This window comes from Scardinius erythrophthalmus, assembly GCF_964197995.2.
Source record: "Scardinius erythrophthalmus genome assembly, chromosome: 2".
Classification (NCBI taxonomy): domain Eukaryota; kingdom Metazoa; phylum Chordata; class Actinopteri; order Cypriniformes; family Leuciscidae; genus Scardinius; species Scardinius erythrophthalmus.
The window spans coordinates 27,417,764-27,438,413 of NC_138222.1; the positions used below are offsets into that span (position 1 = coordinate 27,417,764).

General features: G+C 37.8%; 4 protein-coding genes across 6 annotated transcripts in view; all 4 read right to left on the bottom strand.

Annotated features, from left to right (window-relative positions):
- Positions 1–2,340, bottom strand: part of nhsl2 (NHS-like 2) — a 73,935-nt gene extending 71,595 nt beyond the window's left edge. For 2 of the 3 annotated variants that reach the window (XM_081358765.1, XM_081358764.1), the window contains exon 1: positions 1,518–2,164. In XM_081358765.1, coding sequence (XP_081214891.1) covers positions 1,518–1,794 — 277 coding nt within the window. In that variant the 5' untranslated portion in view covers positions 1,795–2,164. Of the gene's footprint in view, positions 1–1,517 lie in introns of all 3 variants that reach the window. The other variant, XM_081358763.1, reaches the window with a different exon arrangement.
- Positions 2,341–5,310: 2,970 nt separating this feature from the next.
- rps4x (ribosomal protein S4 X-linked) lies at positions 5,311–14,028 on the bottom strand. The gene is made up of 7 exons (XM_081359297.1): positions 13,871–14,028; positions 13,308–13,385; positions 12,816–12,996; positions 7,079–7,176; positions 6,799–6,970; positions 6,549–6,706; positions 5,311–5,469 (listed from the first exon to the last, which is right to left on the bottom strand). The coding sequence occupies exons 1-7, from the start codon at positions 13,871–13,873 to the stop codon at positions 5,368–5,370; spliced, it is 792 nt and encodes a 263-aa protein (XP_081215423.1). The 5' UTR covers positions 13,874–14,028; the 3' UTR covers positions 5,311–5,367.
- A 3,386-nt stretch (positions 14,029–17,414) lies between these two features.
- The window catches only part of hdac8 (histone deacetylase 8), a 42,481-nt gene continuing 39,245 nt past the window's right edge, over positions 17,415–20,650 (bottom strand). Inside the window, exon 11 of the mRNA XM_081351598.1 lies at positions 17,415–18,944. Within this exon, the coding sequence (XP_081207724.1) occupies positions 18,931–18,944 (14 nt within the window). The 3' untranslated portion in view covers positions 17,415–18,930. The remainder of the gene's footprint in view (positions 18,945–20,650) is intronic.
- On the bottom strand, positions 18,478–18,909 carry cited1 (Cbp/p300-interacting transactivator, with Glu/Asp-rich carboxy-terminal domain, 1; the record flags this gene model as incomplete). Its single annotated transcript, XM_081389523.1, has 1 exon — positions 18,478–18,909. The coding sequence occupies one exon, from the start codon at positions 18,907–18,909 to the stop codon at positions 18,478–18,480; it is 432 nt and encodes a 143-aa protein (XP_081245649.1).

A 20,650-nucleotide genomic window follows, 5' to 3' on the forward strand; every position in this document is an offset into this window, starting at 1 on the left:
GTGTTGGTAATAAACAGTCTTTGTGACATGGTCAAAGCATTTGTTTACTGTTCATTAAGAAGAGAAAGTGTTGGTCATTATCCTAATAATTGAATAGATGTCAAATGACAATGATTTCTTCTGTTTAAACAATAAGGCCATCTCTTGTTCGTTCAGTATTTTTGTGGCAGTGACGTACAATTGCAATTTTATGGCATTTTCCCCCTACTCCAACACGGCCTAGATACACTATAAGCGGTAATAATAGTCAAAACTAGCATGTCACAAAAAAAGATACTAGAGCTGTTTTTATTCTCTCGCATAAATTTAGCATGGTAACCATAGTTTCCAAAACACCATAATAATTATTGATGCAATAAAACTGGTAATGGTCATAAAAAATTAATTGGACAAAATTACAGAAAGACTAAATAATACAATAAAAAGCTGTTTAAAACGTTTTATCAAATTGACTATTAAAAGGTTTTCTGTCTGTGGTCTGTAATTCCAGAACCAGTTATGACTTTTGACCCTTTGGCATGTAATTAATTTTGTATGACCCAAACATATCTTGAGATGTTCTAAAATGGCGCATTACGATATTGTTCTCTATGATGAAATTTTCTCCTAAAACACTACATGGCAAAGAAAAAAAAAAAAAAAAAACTTTAAGCACTTTCCTAAACACCTGTAGTACTGAAACAAACTGTTACTGCCATAAAAGGAATTTATTTTATTTTTATTTTTTTTGCAATTAGTCTATATATTCATTAACTCATAGCGAAACAACATAGACATTGATATAAAATATGTGAGATATTATGAAATGCAAAAAGTGATAGAAATTAACCAGGAAAACTGACACCTTTGAAGAAATTGTGTCCCAAAATTCTTTAACATTTCTTTTTAGTCAAATTGTGTTACTCAATCAATATTCAATATTAAAAATTAATATTTCTACTATAGCCTAATTTGGCACCAAAAACAAAACAAACAAAAAACCACCTGTCAACCTGCATGCTATACCTTAATTTGGGAATTTTAAATCGGTTTTCATTTTTCAGTGGGAGTCAAATTTGACCCTAGGATACTTAGGGAAAACAATAACTGTAACTAAGGTATGTATTTGCAGAAACCACAGTTTACCATGGTAATATCTTGACAACGGGTTGTTATTGTTATTGGGTGACTTGGCAATTGGTTTAGTCGGTGGAAATAAACACAAGGTTCATGTGGTGAACAAAAGAACATTGTTGCTCCTTTCCTGGACCATCATCCCTCCGTCTACATTTACATTACAGCCAGAGGAGAAACAGCTAGCCTACATTTAGAGACTAAACACAATATCTATATAATTCATAAAGACGTTATTGTCCTCAAAATATGCTCAGCAGCCCAAGAACGAAAGTCAAGAGATGTTTTATGTTGCATGGTGAATGTAAACATCAGTTAAGAAGACCATGAACTTGACAAGTAAGTGAGTAAACAAGTCATCCACACACATCAATAAGTCAGCAAGAGTACTGAAAAGTTCCTACTTTTGAGCGGCGGCTTGGTGGCCAGTGCTGAGATGTGTTTCTGCAGGCTGATAAGTTTGTTCTCCAGAGCTCCGGAGCGGTAGCAGATGGAGGCGAGCTCTCCCTCCAGCTCCTCCAGGATGCTCACCGACTGACGGGATAAATCCGACAGCTGCCGGAGCACCGCGCACAGAGTCAAGCCGCACACATCCACCAGATCCGTGAACATCGCACCGCGACTCTTGCCGCCGCTTCTGCACACATCTTTAGGGACTACGGTCCTCTTGCAGAAGGGCATCTTTTCTGCTCTTATGGTAAACTCCCTTTAAAAGTGCGTGTTTCGCCAGCGCTGAAGAGTGTTGGCGGAGACTCTTGCTCGGGATTGCGCGTACAGTGGAGGCATTTTATGCATTGTAATTGATTGTCCACTGTGAGGAGCTCTGCAGCCCTCCAGTTCACTGTATCACTGCAAATCACAGACCCAAACTCTCATGAACTGCGCCTGAGAGACCTCACCCACTCGTGTGCAACCAGACCCTATGAGCTGAATCTTTCACGAAAACTCAACTATGCGTTTAGTAAGCAGCCTTGCTCAGCGCATGCTCACAAAAATAAGGTTTAAAAGTGCTTCAAGTGACTCCAACAAACCTGAGAACAATGAGAGAGAGAAAAAATACTTTCCTCCAGTCACATTCTAACCTTGCGTTTGCCCATCCCTAAATACACATCTGGTCTAGTGTGTGTGTGTGTGTGTGTGTGTGTGTGCGCGCGCGCGCACGCTCCCCCACCCTGAACCAGAACTTGGCTCACCTAGATGTTTTGTTCATCCAGTCTTTCCACACTGGACGACGAAAGAGGGCGTGCATTCAAAAATGATGAGAGAAGGGGAGAGGCTGAGAGTCCTCCATGTTAAATAATCTTATCAGGCATGTTTCTCTATGGCTTCATATGAAACCTTATCTCATACAGGGAATTGATTGGAAACATCTGGGCCTTGTTTTGCCTCACTGTATGACTGTCTTCATTGTTCCTGGTTCCCCACCCCACTCCACATGGCCCGAGTGCATGACAGGAACCACTCCTGGTGGACCTTTTCTTCACGGCAACCCTCCTCCCCCTCGTTTCGTTGAAAGGACTATTTTCTGCTCTTCTGTTCCTGGTTTCTTTTCATGTCTCCTGCGGTAGATTGTATCTGCCTAGTTTGATTTGAGGGAGGAGTGAGGTCTGGCTAGATTCAAATTTCATTTTCATAATATTATATTTTTGCAAACAGGTCCCTGGACTATAGCCAGACTCATATATTAACTTAATGGGGGACCAGGTGATAAATGAGGAAATGCTTCAAAATCTGACCTAAAGTTTGATCTGATTTATTTAAGTGACTTATGTCAGTATGATGGAAAGGCCATTTCAATTACATGAGAAAAAAAATCATGCTTTGGTAAATCATAATTATGACTTTAAAAATATAAATTAAGTAGTTATGATGAGATAAAAGTCGAAATTGGGGATACTAAATCATAGTTATGAGATTAAAAAGTCGAAATTGTGACACTAAAAGTTATAATTGACATAAGTCAAAAATATGAGACACTAAGTCATAATTGCAAATTAAAGTCAAACATTTGTCATAATTGTTTTTTAATCTTATAAATTCAACTTTTTGACAATGTTGACATTAAATGTCATAATTATGATTAATTTTGTCATATTTTCAACTTATGTCATTATTTATTTCCATCTTTTAAATACGTGATGAGCATATAAGCCAATTTTCCACCACAAAATCCACCACCACACTCATAATTTTGACAAAGTCATAATTATGACAAGTTAAAATTATGACAAAATATATAATTATGACTAATTATAAAAGTTAAAAATATAACATACTAGTTAAAAAGTAAAACAAATAAAAATAATTAAATTTTTATGCCATTATTATGATTTATCCTACTTTATTTTTTTCTTATGTGGTAGAAATAGGCTTCCATAGATGACAGAGAAACACCTAGCAGAAAGTCCATCAGGACAGGGAGGCGGGTGAGTGGTTTCAGGATGATCATGCTTTCAAACGCCGCAGAATATTTAAACTCAAGGACACCGGAGTCTGTGTGTTTTTAGTTTGTATTGCGTTCTGGCAGACAGCCCCTGCAATGTGTGTTGAGGTGAGCCGTGCTGAGCTGCTGTGGACCAGCAGGCCAAAGGCTGCAGGAGGAACAGGCTGAAGCTCAGCAGGGCCCATATGGCCTTCTGGAGTTGAGCCTCAGCTATGTGGCACAAGAGGAAAACATACACACAGGTGTGCTCCAGTCTTATCAAATCAACAAATCCAAAAGTAGAATCGTCTATACAAATATTTGTTCTAGTTCATAAACACCCTCTCATTCAAACATTGCAAATGCTAAGATGCTCTATAATCTAAAATAAGAGTTCATTACTGCTGTGCTGAGACCAACCTGCTTATTTAACTCTTAAGACTCATTTTTAAATCAAAGATAAACTTTCCTTTAGTTTAAAAACTGAACATCTCAGTTCCAGTTTTTCCACAAACCATGGGCCTATTTATATTCGTCACTCCATGCATTTTTTATCCGATCAAAGAAAATGCATGAAGTGGCATCTTCTACATTTGGAATTAAAGGAATAGTTCGCTTAAAAATAAAAAAAAATATTATTACTCACTCTCAAGTTCATTTCAAATCTGAAAGAATTTTTCAACTGCTGAACACAAAATAAGATATTTTGAAGAATGTCAGTAACCAAACAGTTGATGGATCCCATAGTAATTTTTTTTCCTACTATGGAAGTCAAAGGGGTAGCTACACCAGCTGTCTGGTGGTTACCAACATTCTTCAAAATATCTTTGTGTTCAGCAGAAGAAAGAAATTCATACAGGTGTGAAACAACTTGAGGGTGAGTAAATGACCATTTTTATGTGAACTATTCCTTTAAATATTAGATTAAAACAAGAGTGCCCATTCCTGGAGATTCCACTATCCTGCAAAGTTTAGTTCGTCTAATCAAACACACCTGAACCTGCTAAATAATTTCTTTGGGAACACTTGATTACACAAAGGTGTATGTTAATAGGGTCTAAATCTAATAATTTTGATCTTCTATACATTACATAAAAAGCATTTTAAGACCCTGTTAATGTTTTTAACATGAGTGGTCAGCCTTATGGGGGGAAAGCATGTAGATTTCATGATCAGCCCAACTTAACGTTTTATACAGTCATGATTTACAAACAGCGCTTTTCTATGATGGCATGAATGAAGGCTTCCTTTGGTGTGATACCGCAACCACACCACCAGGTGTCAGTAAGAGTTCAGCTGCTTGCTCTGCCATTCAAACTAATTAGTCCCCCCAATACTGGCACTTCCGGTATTTGCACTTGACTTGCATTAAGTATTTCCTGTATTGGGTCCAAGTGGGCATTAAAACTGCAATTCTGTGTAGAACTTATTACAAGACACACAATATATTGCCAATATATAGTGGGACACATAATAAAGTGTGAAGTACAAAATGCATGTAGTTGAGAGTCTGTATGAACACTTTGATTTCAATACACTAGTTTAAATGTCAGTTCAAGCAGTATGTAAGAGCAAAGAGAAAAATAAAAGGCCTGTGGAAAATGGCCACAAGAATTCAAAATATTATCTAAATTAATACAACTTTAATACAACTAATAAAAGTCAAGATGTGAAATTGAAGAATATTCAAATTTCTGGGTAGCGGGCCATAGTCAAAAAGGGATAAGAACAGTTGCTGTAGGCCAAACACTTATTAAAAAAAAAAAAAAACACAATTCATAGTTGTAAATAACTTTTTATTTGAAATCAAGGTGTGCGCTAGTCCTGTTGACTTAGCTGCTGCTCTGTTTGGCAGCCAGTCTCTTGTCTCTCTCCTCAGCAATGGTCAGGCGGATACCCTTTCCACGGGGCAGGGAAACCCATGGCTTGTTGCCCTGATGACAGAGGCACAGACATTAGTACAACGATAAACTTGTAATACTGCAAGATCAAATCTGTAAAACTGCTTTAAAAAAACAACAACTCTTGGCACATGTTTTTCAGGATGCAAACATAGCCATTTATGTAGGACTTGCAAAGTTTAGGATTGTCAAGTGCCCCGTTGGGGAGAAACAATCAGATTACAGATTACAAGCAACCAGTAAAGTAACGTATTACTTTTAAACTCAAATTATCCGTTTCATTTTCAAAGTAATAAAAGTTACTTTGTTTCCCCATTTATTGACAGACACGTCTCCTGTACCCATGTTGAGAGGAATCAGGAGTGAGGTGTAGAGGCGGTGCGCAAACATGGTTAATGTAGTTCTAGACTAATAGTGCAAGCAGGCGACTTTTCATCTCACTTACACAAAAACAGATTCAGTATTCCTTTATGAATAAAAAATTGTTTAATGCAAACACACTTAATGAATACAAACATGTATTCACCTTAAAATGTTGAATACAATATACTCATGTAATCATTCTCACTTTAACCAATGTGTTTGTTGCTGACATTCAATGATCCAATTCAACCACTCCAAAGAGCAGAATGACTTAAGATGATCAATTTTGTTTTGTTGGACATTTCCTCTGCTTCCTATTCTTCAATCCAGAAAAGCAGCAAAGCTAAAAGGTTTGTTTGAGTTTATTGTACAGGTGTGAATTTGTATTTCCTCCAGACAAAGGAGTATTCGTCTCACTTGCGGCCTAAAATGGCATTTACATTTGCCAAAAACAAATATTTTGTTAAGAAAAACCTCCAAGCCCAGCCGAGAAAGTAATGCATTACTTTCCATAAAAAAAGTAACCAAGTAATGCAATTAGTCACTTTTTAGAGAATAACACAATATTGTAACGAGTTCCTTTAAAAGTAATTTTCCCCAACATCATTACAAAATGTCTTGGGTAGAAATGTGTGCAGAAAGCTCCTAAAGTTTCAAGTCTTCCTTTTGAGCATTACAGCACATACCAAGCCCAGTCAACGGTTTGCTAACAGCTTAATCATCCCAAACATTCTGAACCCTGTGCTCACCTTGCCGATGACGAAAATGTTGGAGAGCCTGGTGGCAAAGCTGTTCCCAGTGCTGTCTTTAACATGCACCACATCAAAAGAGCCAGGATGCTTCTCTCTATTGGTGATCACACCAATACGCCCCAAGTTAGCACCTCCGGTTACCATGCAAACATTGCCTATTTACACAGGAAAAAGGAAATAGAGATGGGCAACTCAAACACAAAAACAAAAGGAGAAAGACAAAGTTCAAGACATTCTGCTTTCTAACCCGTCTCAAACTTGATGAAATCTGTGATTTTGCCGGTGTCCAGGTCAATGCGGACGGTGTCGTTGACCTTGATAAGAGGATCAGGGTAACGGATGGTGCGGGCATCATGGGTCACCAGATGTGGGATTCCCTTTGTGCCAATGAGGATTTTCCTCACCTTGCACAATTTGTACTATAAGAGGACAACAGCATTAGCTCAAAAGATCTGCAATCTCAAATCAAATTGATAAGATCTTGTCACTTCATTTGTTTATGAACTACACAAGAACATTAAGCTCACCTTGGCCTCCTCATTTGTGATGCGGTGAACTGTAAAGCGTCCCTTGACATCATAGATCAGCCTGAAGTTCTCTCCAGTCTTCTCAATGCTGACCACATCTGAAAGCACGACAGCACAACACATTTTATTAACACCACATTGTCACCTCAGCTTATGTTTTACAACATCATCTCAATAAACAACCTGCCGCATCACCTGAGCTGGAAAATCAGTCACAGCAGATTAATATCCTGTTGGCACTTACTAGGCAATATGGGTGCACAGTGGAAACGCTATGTGAAGGAGAGTGTTATAACACTGAGGGATTAGTCACTCGATGTGACGTTCGTGGTTCAACCATCTGGTAAGCTACAACTCACATGCTCAATTGTGAGTGCCAGTTAAATGACTATGGTCTTATTGTATAATTGAATGCAATAAAATCAGCAGCCAACTATATGACTGATATTTCTGGACTAAATTAATGTTGTGTGGCCCAATAAATAATCTTACATACACTACTGCCAGAATGTGACTGCATGATAAACCAGACATTTCTAATCACAATGAGATGAATGTGGTGAAAACTTGAGATCCGCGGTTCTAAACTCCGGCCCTTTCCTGTAAACTTTTCTGTAGTTTACATCCAACCTTGATTAAACTCAACTACCTGAAACTTTCTAGTAATCCAGAAGACAGTGATCAGCTTGTTCAGGTGTTCGATCAGGGTTTGAGCTAAACTCTACAGCAGGGGTCGGCAAATAACTATGGCTGCGGGCCAATATTTTTTTTAGCCAGTAGGTGGCGGGCCAGCTACACGTAGCTACACAAATTAAACCGCTTAAAATACGCTCTGTATTCACCCGCTTTATATTCCGACCTGACGGTCCGCAAAATTTAGGTCTCACTTCTAGAATCTCACATTAAAATGTCTCTAACGGAAAGAGAGAGATTAAGTAGCCTATAACAATTATAAATGCTATACAAATATTGTGTTTGTGTCAATATAAATATTAGGCTATTTTAACATTGTAGCTTACTGTCAGCAGAGAAAAAAATTCACAGAAAAAAAATAATGAAATATAAATAACAAATCACTCAAGCAACATAAATAAAAACCATATTGCCCTACTGACAAATGAAGAAGGCTATTTTCTGCCAAACTATTTCAAACATCCTTGCAAAAAAAAAAGAATGTTGTTGACTGACAATGGTTTCAGTACCAAACAGCTCCTCAGATCTAGGTGTAGGCTACAGGTGGTCAGAATGAAGTGCGAATGCGCTGTCAAAACATATCGGGAGTGGGCTATTGTCAGTCAGACGACCGCCCGCTCCGTCCAAACTACACCAGAGCTCTGACCGCTACTTAGGCTATACTTTAAAATAGAGTCCTGCACGGGTTCGGGTAGCCGACGGGTCACCCGCAAATTTTGCTCAAACGGGTGAAAAATATCCAACTGTGTCGGATACGGGTGCGGGTCAGGTCGGACACCGGGGAAACACGGGTCTAAACGGGTTTATCACATTCAAACGTAAAAATATATGCATATTTTTAGAAACACATCTACAAAAATATGCCTGTATTTCAAGTTTATAAAATAATTTAAAATCCACATCAGTTTATTTGTGCCCACGCGCCACACCTTCCCAGGAATCTATAACGTTACCTATTTCAGTTTTAAAAATTCCTCATAACCGCACGCGCGATCTGCTTGCACTGCAGTCGTCGAGATGGATGCTGAGGAGTTGAAGAAAAGAATAGCTAGTGGAGATTGTAAAGTTGTCGACAATAGTCATCCAAAAAGTCCAGTGTGTGGGAGAAATTTGGAGTTATCTGAAGAAAACAATATTGTGAAAGGCTTAATTTGCTGCATTTTCGTGTTGGATAGCCGCAAATGTGGAACTTCATCGCAGGAAGCACGCAGATAACTGTGGTAAGTTAAAGCAGTTCTATCGAACAGTATTTTTCAAATTTAACACTGTTAAGTAGGCTATTGTGTGGTGTGCAGCGGCGCGTGTTTGAACCCAAAATATAATATTCAGAAGTAGGCTAAACAGTGTAGCTGACTGAGTGTTTTATGTCAGAATGTTTATTTTTAAACCACAACCAAGAAAACAATATTGTCAGATGTAGGCGCGCGGCCACGGCTTTTCTCAAGTATTGGAAGAGTTTTGTGCAGCAGCATAGTGCAAATATTTTTTTATCAGGTAATACACATTATTTATCAGTGTGTTATAGCCGAATAATTGATCTGTTTAAAATGATTAGAATTATCTGCTAGGTGTTAAATTAAAATTCAACATTAAAATTCGTCTAAACCTGTTATTTATTTTTTCTATTTTTGATCTGAACGCACAATCAGAAAATCGGAAACGAGTCGTTATTCGTTTTTTCATTTTAGTTCAGGAAATAAATAATGGAAAAACAAGTTGTTTAACATTTTATTTTTGGTTTTAATTTGAAAAAAAAAAACAAAAAAAACGATTGAACGAATGATATGCGGGGCCTATTTGTAAACCGTTATTGTAAAAAAAAAAAAAAAAAATAGGCTGGAAAAAAAAAAAAAAAGGGGACTTCCAAAATAATCCGGCGGGCCAAAAAATATTGCTGGCGGGCCAGTTTTGCCCCACGGGCCGCCTATTGCCGTCCCCTGCTCTACAGGAAAGTCAAACCTCAAGATTTGAAAACCTGACTAACATTTTTGGTTCCACATCGTCCAAACACTGAGAACACCTAAATGAGCACTCTAGCTGAAATTGTGCAATTATCATAGGTTTTCTGAAAGTTCCAAAACATTAAACACCCAAGCTAAAGAGGAACAAGTAGAATTTCAGTGTTATGCAGCTGGAACACTTGAATAGCACATTTAGAAATTACTGATTAAAGTTCACTGTTTTTTTCATCATGCAAAATATTATTTTTTTAATATTTAATCTCTAAAAAATAGTTTACAGTAGTTTTTACAATTATCTAGACTGTGGAGAATTATCTAGACCCTTGCACAATCTTATCCGTTTCATAATGAACCGAAAATATTTTTACACTTATAACAATAAAAGGTTAGGTACATTTCAGAACATTTAATTTGTACACCAGCAGATTTTTAATAATTGAAGGTAGTCCAATTCCTTCAATTTAATAATTGAAGGTAACCGTGGACTTGGCAACACTGACTTGGGAATGCAACGTGGGCCAGTTACACTTTCTACATTTGTATGATACGCTTTTTTTGTGGACCAATAATTGCAGCATTTCACTGGAATGGTACTGAAAAATTCATAAACCGGTTGACACAGAAACTTAAAAGCATATTTTTTTTTGCCAAAATAAAAGGTTTAACTCTTGCAAGTGAAGAAAAAAACAATTGTATTACTATAAAGTAAAATTACTAAATACATTTTACATTTCAGTTATAATAAAATAGTAATGCATTTGTCTTACAGGCTTTGCTTCCAAATCAGTAGCAGGGTTTCTACAGGTTTTTTTGAAGGTCAATTTAAAAACTTAAGACCAAGTAAAGAAAATAAGGAATACACTTAAATGACCTAGGTCAATAGGTTCTCTAAATGCAAATGTTCAGGGAGAAACAATGAATTGTATTAGCAACATTTCAGTTAGAAAATACAATTTCCAACAAATATCCATTAATTCATTTTACAAAAAGGTAACTTAAACACCTCTGCTCCCAACCACTAGAATATGGAAATCTTTTACTGTACCTTCTGATCACATATCAAATAGTGATGTTCTTCCTCAATATTTGTCTTATTTTCCAGTGCAAACGTCTAAAGATTCTAAAATTAAGATGCATTCCTGAGAAGTTGATTAAAATTAAGTGAGTCTAGGGCTAAAAAAAAAAAAAACTTTTCATACAAGTCGATTATTTATCACAATAAATGTCTAATCTATCTTTCTTTTAAAGGCAAATATTTGCTCCAGATTGAAAGTTGTAGAAACCAGACCATTAATTAACTACTCTGTCAGTACATGACAAACACTTCACGTTTTTGAATTCCCAACACTTTCAGTCATTTTACCTTTAAAATAAATAGTTTCTGCATGTGCTAAGAGGTGATATTGATTTAAGTCACGAAACAGGTTTGTGTTGCCTGACTTCAACTGTAACCAGTATAAATGGTCTGTGCAAACGAACAGGGCTGTTTCATTCCGCTTTTAGCGCATCAACATTATATCGAAATCTTGTTAGAATTTTATCAAGAAATCATAGCATGAAAATTACCGTCAACGTTTATCGCTAAGCCCTAAGTGAGCTCATGATTAAAACAACAAATATCTGCCAACAGGCAGAAAAATCAGCTCAATTCAAAGGAAAGTTCTCATAATATTTCAAGACTTAATTTTACTTAAGACTTAATTTCTCAATTTAAAGATTTAGATTTTATACTGGAAAACAGGACAAAAATACTGAGAAAGATATTCATTTTTCATAAACGTGAATTTATGACTTTCTGCTCTGATTTAAGACATTAAAGGGTTAGTTCACCCAAAAATGAAAATTCCGTCAGTAATTGCTCACCCTCATGTTGTTCCAACCCCGTAAGACTTTCCTTCATCTTCGGAACACAAATTAAGATATTTTTGATTAAATCTGAGAGCTGGATCACTCCTCCATAGACTTCTATGTGATTGAAACTTGCTGGCCCAGAAAAGTTATTAAAGACATTGTTAATATAGTCCAAGTGACTACAGTGGCTCAATCTTAAGTTTATCAAGCGACGAGAATACTTTTTGTGCACAAAAAACAAACAAAAATAACGACTTTATTCCACTATTCATTTTCTTCTCTCTGAGCCTCGAGTTAGTTTACGTCGTGTTTAAGCGTAGCGCGTCTGTGTTTCACGTCACCACATAGGCTCACTATTGGTCGACGCTTGTCATGTGTGTGATGCGTGGTGACGTGCAACACAGACGCGCTATGCTTAAACACTACGAGGCCCAGAGAGAAGGAAATGAATAGTGGAATAAAGTCGTTATTTTTGTTTGTTTTTTTGCGCACAAAAGTATTCTCATCGCTTGATAAACTTAAAGCCACACCGCGGAACTTTTGCAGGCGCTAGGGGCACTAGACCTGGAACTTTCACGTCTAGCGCCCCTAGAGGCCACAAGCGCCGCAGCACTGTCGCAAAAGTCTAGAAAACAGTATATCAGAGCCTATGGTCACGTGACGGCCGTAAAGCGATACGTTCTCCAGGTCACATGACCTGTTCAACGACGGTCTGTCTCCTCCAAACTTACATAGGCGGTATTTCAAGAGGGCAGCCCCGCTCGGAGCATTAATAGTGTCAAACGCTGTATATTGGCCTGAGGAATCATTTAAAATAACTCGTATGCGTCAACTCTTTAGGTCACAAAGTCCACGGTGTGGCTTTAAGGTTGAGCCACTGTAGTCACTTGGACTATATTGATGATCTCTTTAATAACTTTTCTGGGCCAGCAAGTTTCAGTCCCTTAGAAGTCTATGGAGGAGTGATCCAGCTCTCAGATTTAATCAAATATCTTAATTTGTGTTCCGAAGATGAACGAAAGTCTTACGGGGTTAGAACAACATGAGGGTGAGTAATTACTGACAGAATTTTCATTTTTGGGTGAACTAACCCTTTAAGGTCTTAATTTGTGCAAGGGTGAATTAAAGATGTGACCTTTTCAAGACCAGCAGAACCCCTCAGTAGGTTCATAGAGGACCACTAAAATAACAGTTCTGTGAAGAAAACCAAACACTATTGCAGCAGAACTCACCCATGAACCCAGTGGGGTAGGTAATATCAGTGCGGACCTTGCCATCGATCTTGATGAACCTCTGCATGCAGATCTTCTTGACCTCATCTCCGGTCAGAGCGTACTTGAGACGGTTCCTCAGGAAGATGATGAGGGGCAAGCACTCCCTCAGTTTGTGAGGACCGGTGGAGGGACGAGGAGCCTACAGACAGCAAAGTCAACTCACATCAATATGTTGCAGTAACAATATATGTATAGTTACATATTACTTTTTTTTTACCATTGGGCAAATTACTACTTTTGTTACAAGTATCTCAATTGAAAAACACTTTGCACTGAACTTGTATTATAAGGCCATCAAGAATTATTCTAAAAGATCATAATCTTCATCTGATGCGAGTGTACAACATTATAATCATTTTCTCTCAGAAGTGCTCTACAATTCGCTATACGTATAACACATACAAAAGTAAGTTACTGAGTGCATCTTTATGAAAGCAAAGCATCACTTACAAAAACTCCAGTGAGTTTGTCCAGCATCCAGTGTTTAGGAGCTGCGACACGCTTCAGATGCTTCTTCGGTCCTCGGGCCTGAAATAAAAAACAGAAACCATTTAATCAGCTTTAAAGAGAACACCAGCCTATATAAATGCATTACACAGGCTGTAACGTTAGTCCTGCTCCATGATGGCCAGGCGAGGCCTTTAGATCCCTTCCCGCTAACGTTACTTAAATACGCAAAGCGTGCTATTTAAAAAGTGTATGATGTGTAAATTCCACTTTCTATTGATTAAAAGAGTATTAAAACCACCAAACCCGTTTAAAAACTCACATTTCACCCAAAATCTAACAGCGAACCCACTCTCTACCGCTAAAGAGAGACCGCGGTTGAGCTCGGCATTTTCCGTTAACCTTTTAAACATTTCATCTGCTCTTTATCATGACAATTTGTGTGTTGTTCATCGTATATGGGATAAAAGAGCAGTATTTGGAACGCAAATTGAAAACTTCGCTCTTTATAAACGTTGATGATTGTGGATTATTTTGGAAGGGTGTCGTGAATGAAATGCACTCACCATGTTGAAGTCTGGGGAAAAGGACCAGCCACTTCCTGTCAGCGGAAGATAAGCTGAACTACCGGTGCCGAAGAAGGACAATCCAAGCGTCTCATAGAAGCTGTACGAGTGCCATCAAGCGGGGAGGTCTGGAATCACACTCTAAACCCAGCATTGGTAGTGTGACATGCGATGCATCCCTTTTCATAGTTTTTTCTTTTCTTTTTCTAGGGAATATCTTTGCCCTCTTCGAAATTTGTATCTATGTATAAGTATGTTTCTTCAAGTTCGGGGCCTATACTGCCTCATTACTCATTACATATCATGTCAACATCGCTATTTGGCTTTATAAAGATGTTCAGTTCATTCTTAGTATTCTTTTATCACAATATCACAACTGAGTGCATCAGGGTGAATTTTAACATGAAAATTGGAAATTTATTAGGAAATTACTGCTGTTTTTTCACACTTTCACACAAAACCTGTTTGGGAATATTATTTCATGTGAAATTTGTTTCATGTGCTCTATTATTTTGTTTTGTTTTTAATTTCCATCCTTTTAGACTTTTGTAATATCTCTTAGACCAACAAAAGCCAGTTCCTTGAATTTACACGAATGACATTATTTTAAAGGATTAGCAGTGGGTTTGATTGTGATGTTTTGTGGTATTACATTCCATCTAGGGGAAAACAGCGTTAATAGTAAAGATGAGGAAAAGCCCATGTAAAACTTTATCGCCTGGTTTCACAGAGAAGGCTTAAAGGAGAACTCCGGTCAATTTTAACATTGAGCTAATTTTTTTGTACATTTGGAGTGCTGTCAATACAGAGAACAACGACAAAAATCGGTGTTGCCTACACCGAGTTATCCTCTTTTTAGAATTCTGAGATATAAAGTCAGAATTCTGACTTTTTTTCTCGCAATTGCGACTATGTATCACGCAATTCTGACATTATATCTCAGAATTCTGACTTTATATCACGCAATTCTGACTTTATAACACATAATTGCGAGTTTATATTTCGCAATACTGACATCTTTTCTCAGAATTGTGAGATATAAAGTCCAATTCTAAGGGGGGGGGGGGACTTTTTTTTTTTACAGAATAGTTTATATCTCACAATTGCGACTTTATATCATGCAATTCTGACTTTATATCTCCCAATTGCGTGATATAAAGTCCATGAGATACCATACCATAGTGATACATATATTTTTAAATGTCAATAATATGCTTTAGAATCATCATGATGTGTTTAATTTGGCATCGATTTGGCATCGAAGTCCCGAGTAGCTATCGTTTACGATGCCAAATAATATGGGCTCCGTGTGCCAGACTGGAGTATACTCCATGTTTTCTTTTCACCCTGCTAAAGTGCTTGGGCTCACTTAATAATTATCATACACACACAAGACAGGCAGAAATAAAACAACATCGCTGAGACAATTAACCCTGAGTCGTACAGGTATTCTAAACAAAATAGTTTAAATAAAATAAAATCTAAACATTATAAAGTCAGAATTCTGACTTTATAAGACGCAATTGCGACTTTATATCTCGCAATTCTGACTTTGTATCTCAGAATTCTGACTTTATAACACGCAATTGTGACTTTATATCTCGCAATTCTGACTTTAAAACACGCAATTGCGACTATTTCACGCAATTCTGACTTTATATCTCGCAATTCTGAGAAATAAAGTCAGAATTGCGAGATGTAAACTCGCAATTGTGAGATAAAAAGTCGCAATTATCTTCTTTTTTTTTTTTTTTTTTGTGGCGGAAACAAGCTTCCATAAAGAACGGCACTTAAGTCATTCTTAAAAAAAGGAAGATGTGTTCGTCGTTTTGCCGGCCAGATATGGCAAAAGTTGAATCTATCAACTGACGTTAGCTCCGCTGGTGGGAAAACGCTCTGGTTGGTTGAAGCGCTGTCCTATTGCGTGCAGAGGGAATTTGAAAGACAGCCGTTTATCCCGCCCCTCGGTTTGAGCCGTGTCTATGTTGAGTTTGAGTTTCCAGACCTAACATCTTGATGTAGGTCTGGCTTGCCAGGCTACTTTAAGCCTATAGTCTCAGACTAAAACGCATGTTTGAGCTGTTTTAACTGAAAGCAACTTTTAACACATCTAAAATATGTCCGTGCCATTGTTTTGTCTCAAGATGCACAACATAATGTTTTTTTTTTTTTTTCTGATGCTTGCTTATACAAGCTACTTAATAACTTATTAAGGGATCCGAGTCCGCTCACAAACATGGGATGGAGCATCTGCGGAACCGGACTGAGAAAAGACGACGAAGGGTCAAGTATAACCGATCATTTAAAATTACAGCATTTGAAGGTTTAAATGACTCCAAAATTAATATTGTCACCATTAACACACCCTCAAGTTGTAAGAAAACAGTATTTTTCTGCTTTTCTTCACTGTACTGGCACCATAAAATAAAAGTAGGGCCTATGTTGTAGTCCGTGACTTTGAAGCAAAGTGATGTTAAAGCTTTGCTGTGACGAATAAGCCTGTTTATTTGTATTACCATAGTGATACATATATTTTTAAATGTCAATAATATGCTTTAGAATCATCATGATGTGTTTAATTTGGCATCGAAGTCCCGAGTAGCTATCGTTTACGATGCCAAATAATATAGGCTCCGTGTGCCAGACTGGAGTATACTCCATGTTTTCTTTTCACCCTGCTAAAGTGCTCGGGCTCACTTAATAATTATCATACACACACAAGACAGGCAGAAATAAAACAACATCGCTGAGACAATTAACCCTGAGTCGTACAGGTATTCTAAACAAAATATGGAAATAAAACCATAAATAGTTTTTCGTCTTCTTTAAAGTAAAGTTCTTTTTGATAGTTTCCCCTACTAAGGCCTAATCCTGGCTTAATCTAAGCCCTGTCTGTGAAACCAGGCCTATATTTTAATTGTTGAAGTTAATAAACGAGTGCTTGGAAATTCCAGGATGTGAATCAGGGCTGCTGTGCTTATAGAAACAAATGATAGTCATCTACTGATCACTGAACAATGGCTTGAATACCTTAACCTTTCTGTGCACTGTTTCTGTGCAGTTTCTCCTCTTGTTCATTGATGTTTATATTTTATTTGTCGTTGTCCTTTTGCTTTATGAATGCTGCTCATTAAATAGAATTTCATTTATCCCTTGATTTTATGCATTTCTTCATGAGTAAGAATGTGCCACAGACGCAAGTTAAGGAGAATCAAATTCACCATGAACTGATCTGAAGATGTTTCAACATTTAATTACAAGGGTTGATGTATTGATTGCGCTGGCCACTAGATGCCAGTACTAACCAGTTAGTCACCTTCACTGCCGAGCTCGGGATCTAGCTGAGACTGCTCGGTTACAGGAATGTGATCATGTGAGTTTCATAAACAGGTTTATATTCCATCTCAGTTGTTACCAATTTGCATTTTAAATGCCTAGCTATTGTTAAGCAGTGCAAGTTTTTTGCTTGTTAAATGTGGAATTCAGTAAAGTGTTTTTTATGGGAAAGAAAGACAAGGTGATGTGCTTTTTTACTTTATTTTTTCACATTCAGAAAAAAAAAAAAACAGAAGTACACACTTTTAAATATAATTTGGTAATAACTCTTATGTAGAAAAATAAATGGATGAAAGAAAAGTGCTAAACGAAAAATCTTTGATTAAGTTTCAGTAAGTCACAAATTTCAAAAACAGTAAAGTAAAATGACAAAGTTCTCTTCAATGGGTAATCAAATGCATTTTAAGCATGCACAATGTCTAACATATTAGTGGATTTTTGACAAGGCCTGCGTAGATCTACATTACAATTAACTTATATTCAATCAGCCAACAATACAATACAAAAAAAAGAACAGAACTTGAGTAAATTGAGAGGGGAGAAAAAAAAGTAGGCAATACTTTTTTTTGGATGAACATTGAGAAGTGCATTAATCAATGATCTCTAGACAAAAATAGAAAATTCAGGCTATTCGATGCAGGCTGACTTGTGGGGTAAACAGACACGCCTCATTAATATATTTAACCATGGAAAACCTTCGGCCAGGTCGAGTTCCCCTGTGACCAATGAGGCTTGCGATGACACGGCTTCTCGAGGGAATCTCACGAATGATGGAGGGGCTCAGCTGAGCGCACCAGTTTCACATTCACCTTCCATTACACACATGTAACACCATCCCACAGTTTAGGGTCGGACCAAGTTAGGACAATAGGCGGCAGGCAAGAGTAGCCTTTGTTCTCTACAAACCATATTTGCTGTAGATCTCTTCCCCCTCCATCCTCACACTGAGGTGACTATTCAAATCCATTCCACATATCATGATGTGGGATTTATAAGGGAGTGAATGAGCTTTGGAAATATAGACGTCCCTAAGGCAGCGGAAAACATCTTGAGGATGGCCGTTTTGGTATGCGAGCTTAGTCCTCTGACTTTTGAAAATGTCTGAGATTCTTCCTCCACAGAAAAGTCTACATAGAGTCTCAACGAACAGAAGTCTCGAAAAAAACCGACATCAGTCCGCCCTCCAAAACTGTAAATAACAGCTCTTGACAGTTCAGTTTTTATAGGCACATTTAATTGCCATTCATTTGATGCTTTGATTTTAAAGAGGGTCAGCAGCCAGCCGGCACATCCGCGATGAAGTCGAACTCATTCTGACCCAGCCATAGCTCTGGAAGCTCATTGGCACGGTCCAAACCCAGCTCCACCACCAGCGACATCAGAACTTCCTCATCGACCGGATCAGAATCGATGATCCCGGGTGCCTGTGCCGCACCAGGGGTGGAGAGCTGTCCCGCGCCCAGCATGGTGGCTCCGTACCCCCGGCCGGGTCCGGTTGTAGCTGCAGAGGACAGATTCTGATAGTGGCTGTTGAGTTTCTGGAGCTGCATGGAGGCTATGAGATGCTGGCCGGACTGCAGGCAGAAAGGCTGGGGCTTTCCCAACACAGGGGAGCCGGGATGGAGAGCAGCGGAAGCAAACTGAGGGCTCGTCTTGCCCGAACCAGAGTAGTGCAGGAGGGAGAGGGAGTCACGGTCTTTCATGGTGAGAACACAGCAGGCTCTTTAGAAGGACACACCTGAAGGAAAAGATGACGACAACATGAAAGTCTAGAAAAAAAAGATCTTCTTTTGTGTTCCACGGTAGAAAGTTAGTTATACAGGTTTGGAACGACTGCTTTTAAAATATTAGGTATCATACACCTTGAAAATGGTTCCAGTTGTTCATGAGAGAACTGCAGGGAGTTCGCGAGTTGATGAAAAGCTAATAAAGGTACTTAATGTACAAATTTTACGTTTTAATTTGAAGAGTTCTGACTAAGGGTCACATACTACCACCCAGACTTTCAAGTCATTCTGAACACAAAACTCGTATGCGCCTCGTCACTAGGAGACAGATGACAATATGAGGTTTAAAATCAACTCAAAATATCAAAAATGTCTCATATCATCCAACTGGACGAATTCGTAGTCTGAAGCTTAAAAAAAAAAAATCCAGCTTAAATAATGATTTTTAGTTTAACTATGCCATTAACTGAGATCACAAGAGTTTATCAATAGCTCAGAAGGGCAGCGAGTCATATGACTTTCCAAGACCATTCGTAGAGATGAGCCATTCATAATCCGCTCATATGTGGGGTTAATTATGGAGTACGTGACAGCGCCCTGAGACTCCATACCCTCATGCGTCTCACATGTGCTCCTACACACGGAGGACAAGTAATGAGGCACTTAATCATATGTGCTGCTCCGCTCTTCTCAATCCCCACTTTAAGCCATTCCTTTGAGGGAAGGCATAATTGCTGAAAGCTGGCATGCAGCTGCAATGGACCTCCAGCAATGAGCAACACACTGGCTCATCTCAGCGCCTCTTCCAGACATTGACAGCTCTAGGGCATTCATCTCCAGATCTTTGTGTTTAGCTCATTGTATTCATTATTCATGGCCTGGAAGCGGTCACATACAACACGATGAAGTCTACAACTTAATTAGACCAAGACAAATGTAAAACCAAACTTTGCGGTTATATGCAAAGCCTAACTTCAATATTTGACTGGTGAAATATTCAGTGCACCCTGTGAAAAAGCTTCAGGAAAGAGTTGATCTAGTTACATTTAAGAATATATCATTTTAAAAGTTGTCATACAAATATAACCATTTTCCACAGCATCATTCATGTAACAATCTGTCTGGTGAACTACAGATAACTCTATCACTAGCCAATGAGATGTTGTGGGTTGGTGTCAGTTAAACAGTCAAAACAAGATTAGGACATTAGTTGGTAAAACTGATCAACTGATTTGAACAGCCTGGTTTACAACCACTTACTGGCTTAGACCGAAAACTGTGCGATAGAATGTGTTGCGTCATAAATATACATTTTTAATATGGATTAACGAGTGTGGAAAATGTAGATACTATTAGAAACAAACGAAAGCTACTTTTATCAAAATCTTTCAGAATAATTATTAACTCGTCTCATTATAAACATGGGATATAGGCTAATTTAAGTTATTAAACAAAGGACATTGTAATGAGTCAAATTTGCAGAATTGAGATATAAAAATGAATAACTAAATAAAATAATTTCTTAATTTACATTTTTTATATATATATAATAACTTACCTTTATACGAGTAATTGTCAACTTGCCTTCGTGTTGCGAATCCAGTTTGACGAAAGACCAACTTTTTTAAAATAATTTTTAATAATGACTATATGCATTAAAATGGTACTGCGTGAAAACAAAGCTGTTGAAATAAGTCACTGCTGTGTTTGGCAAGAA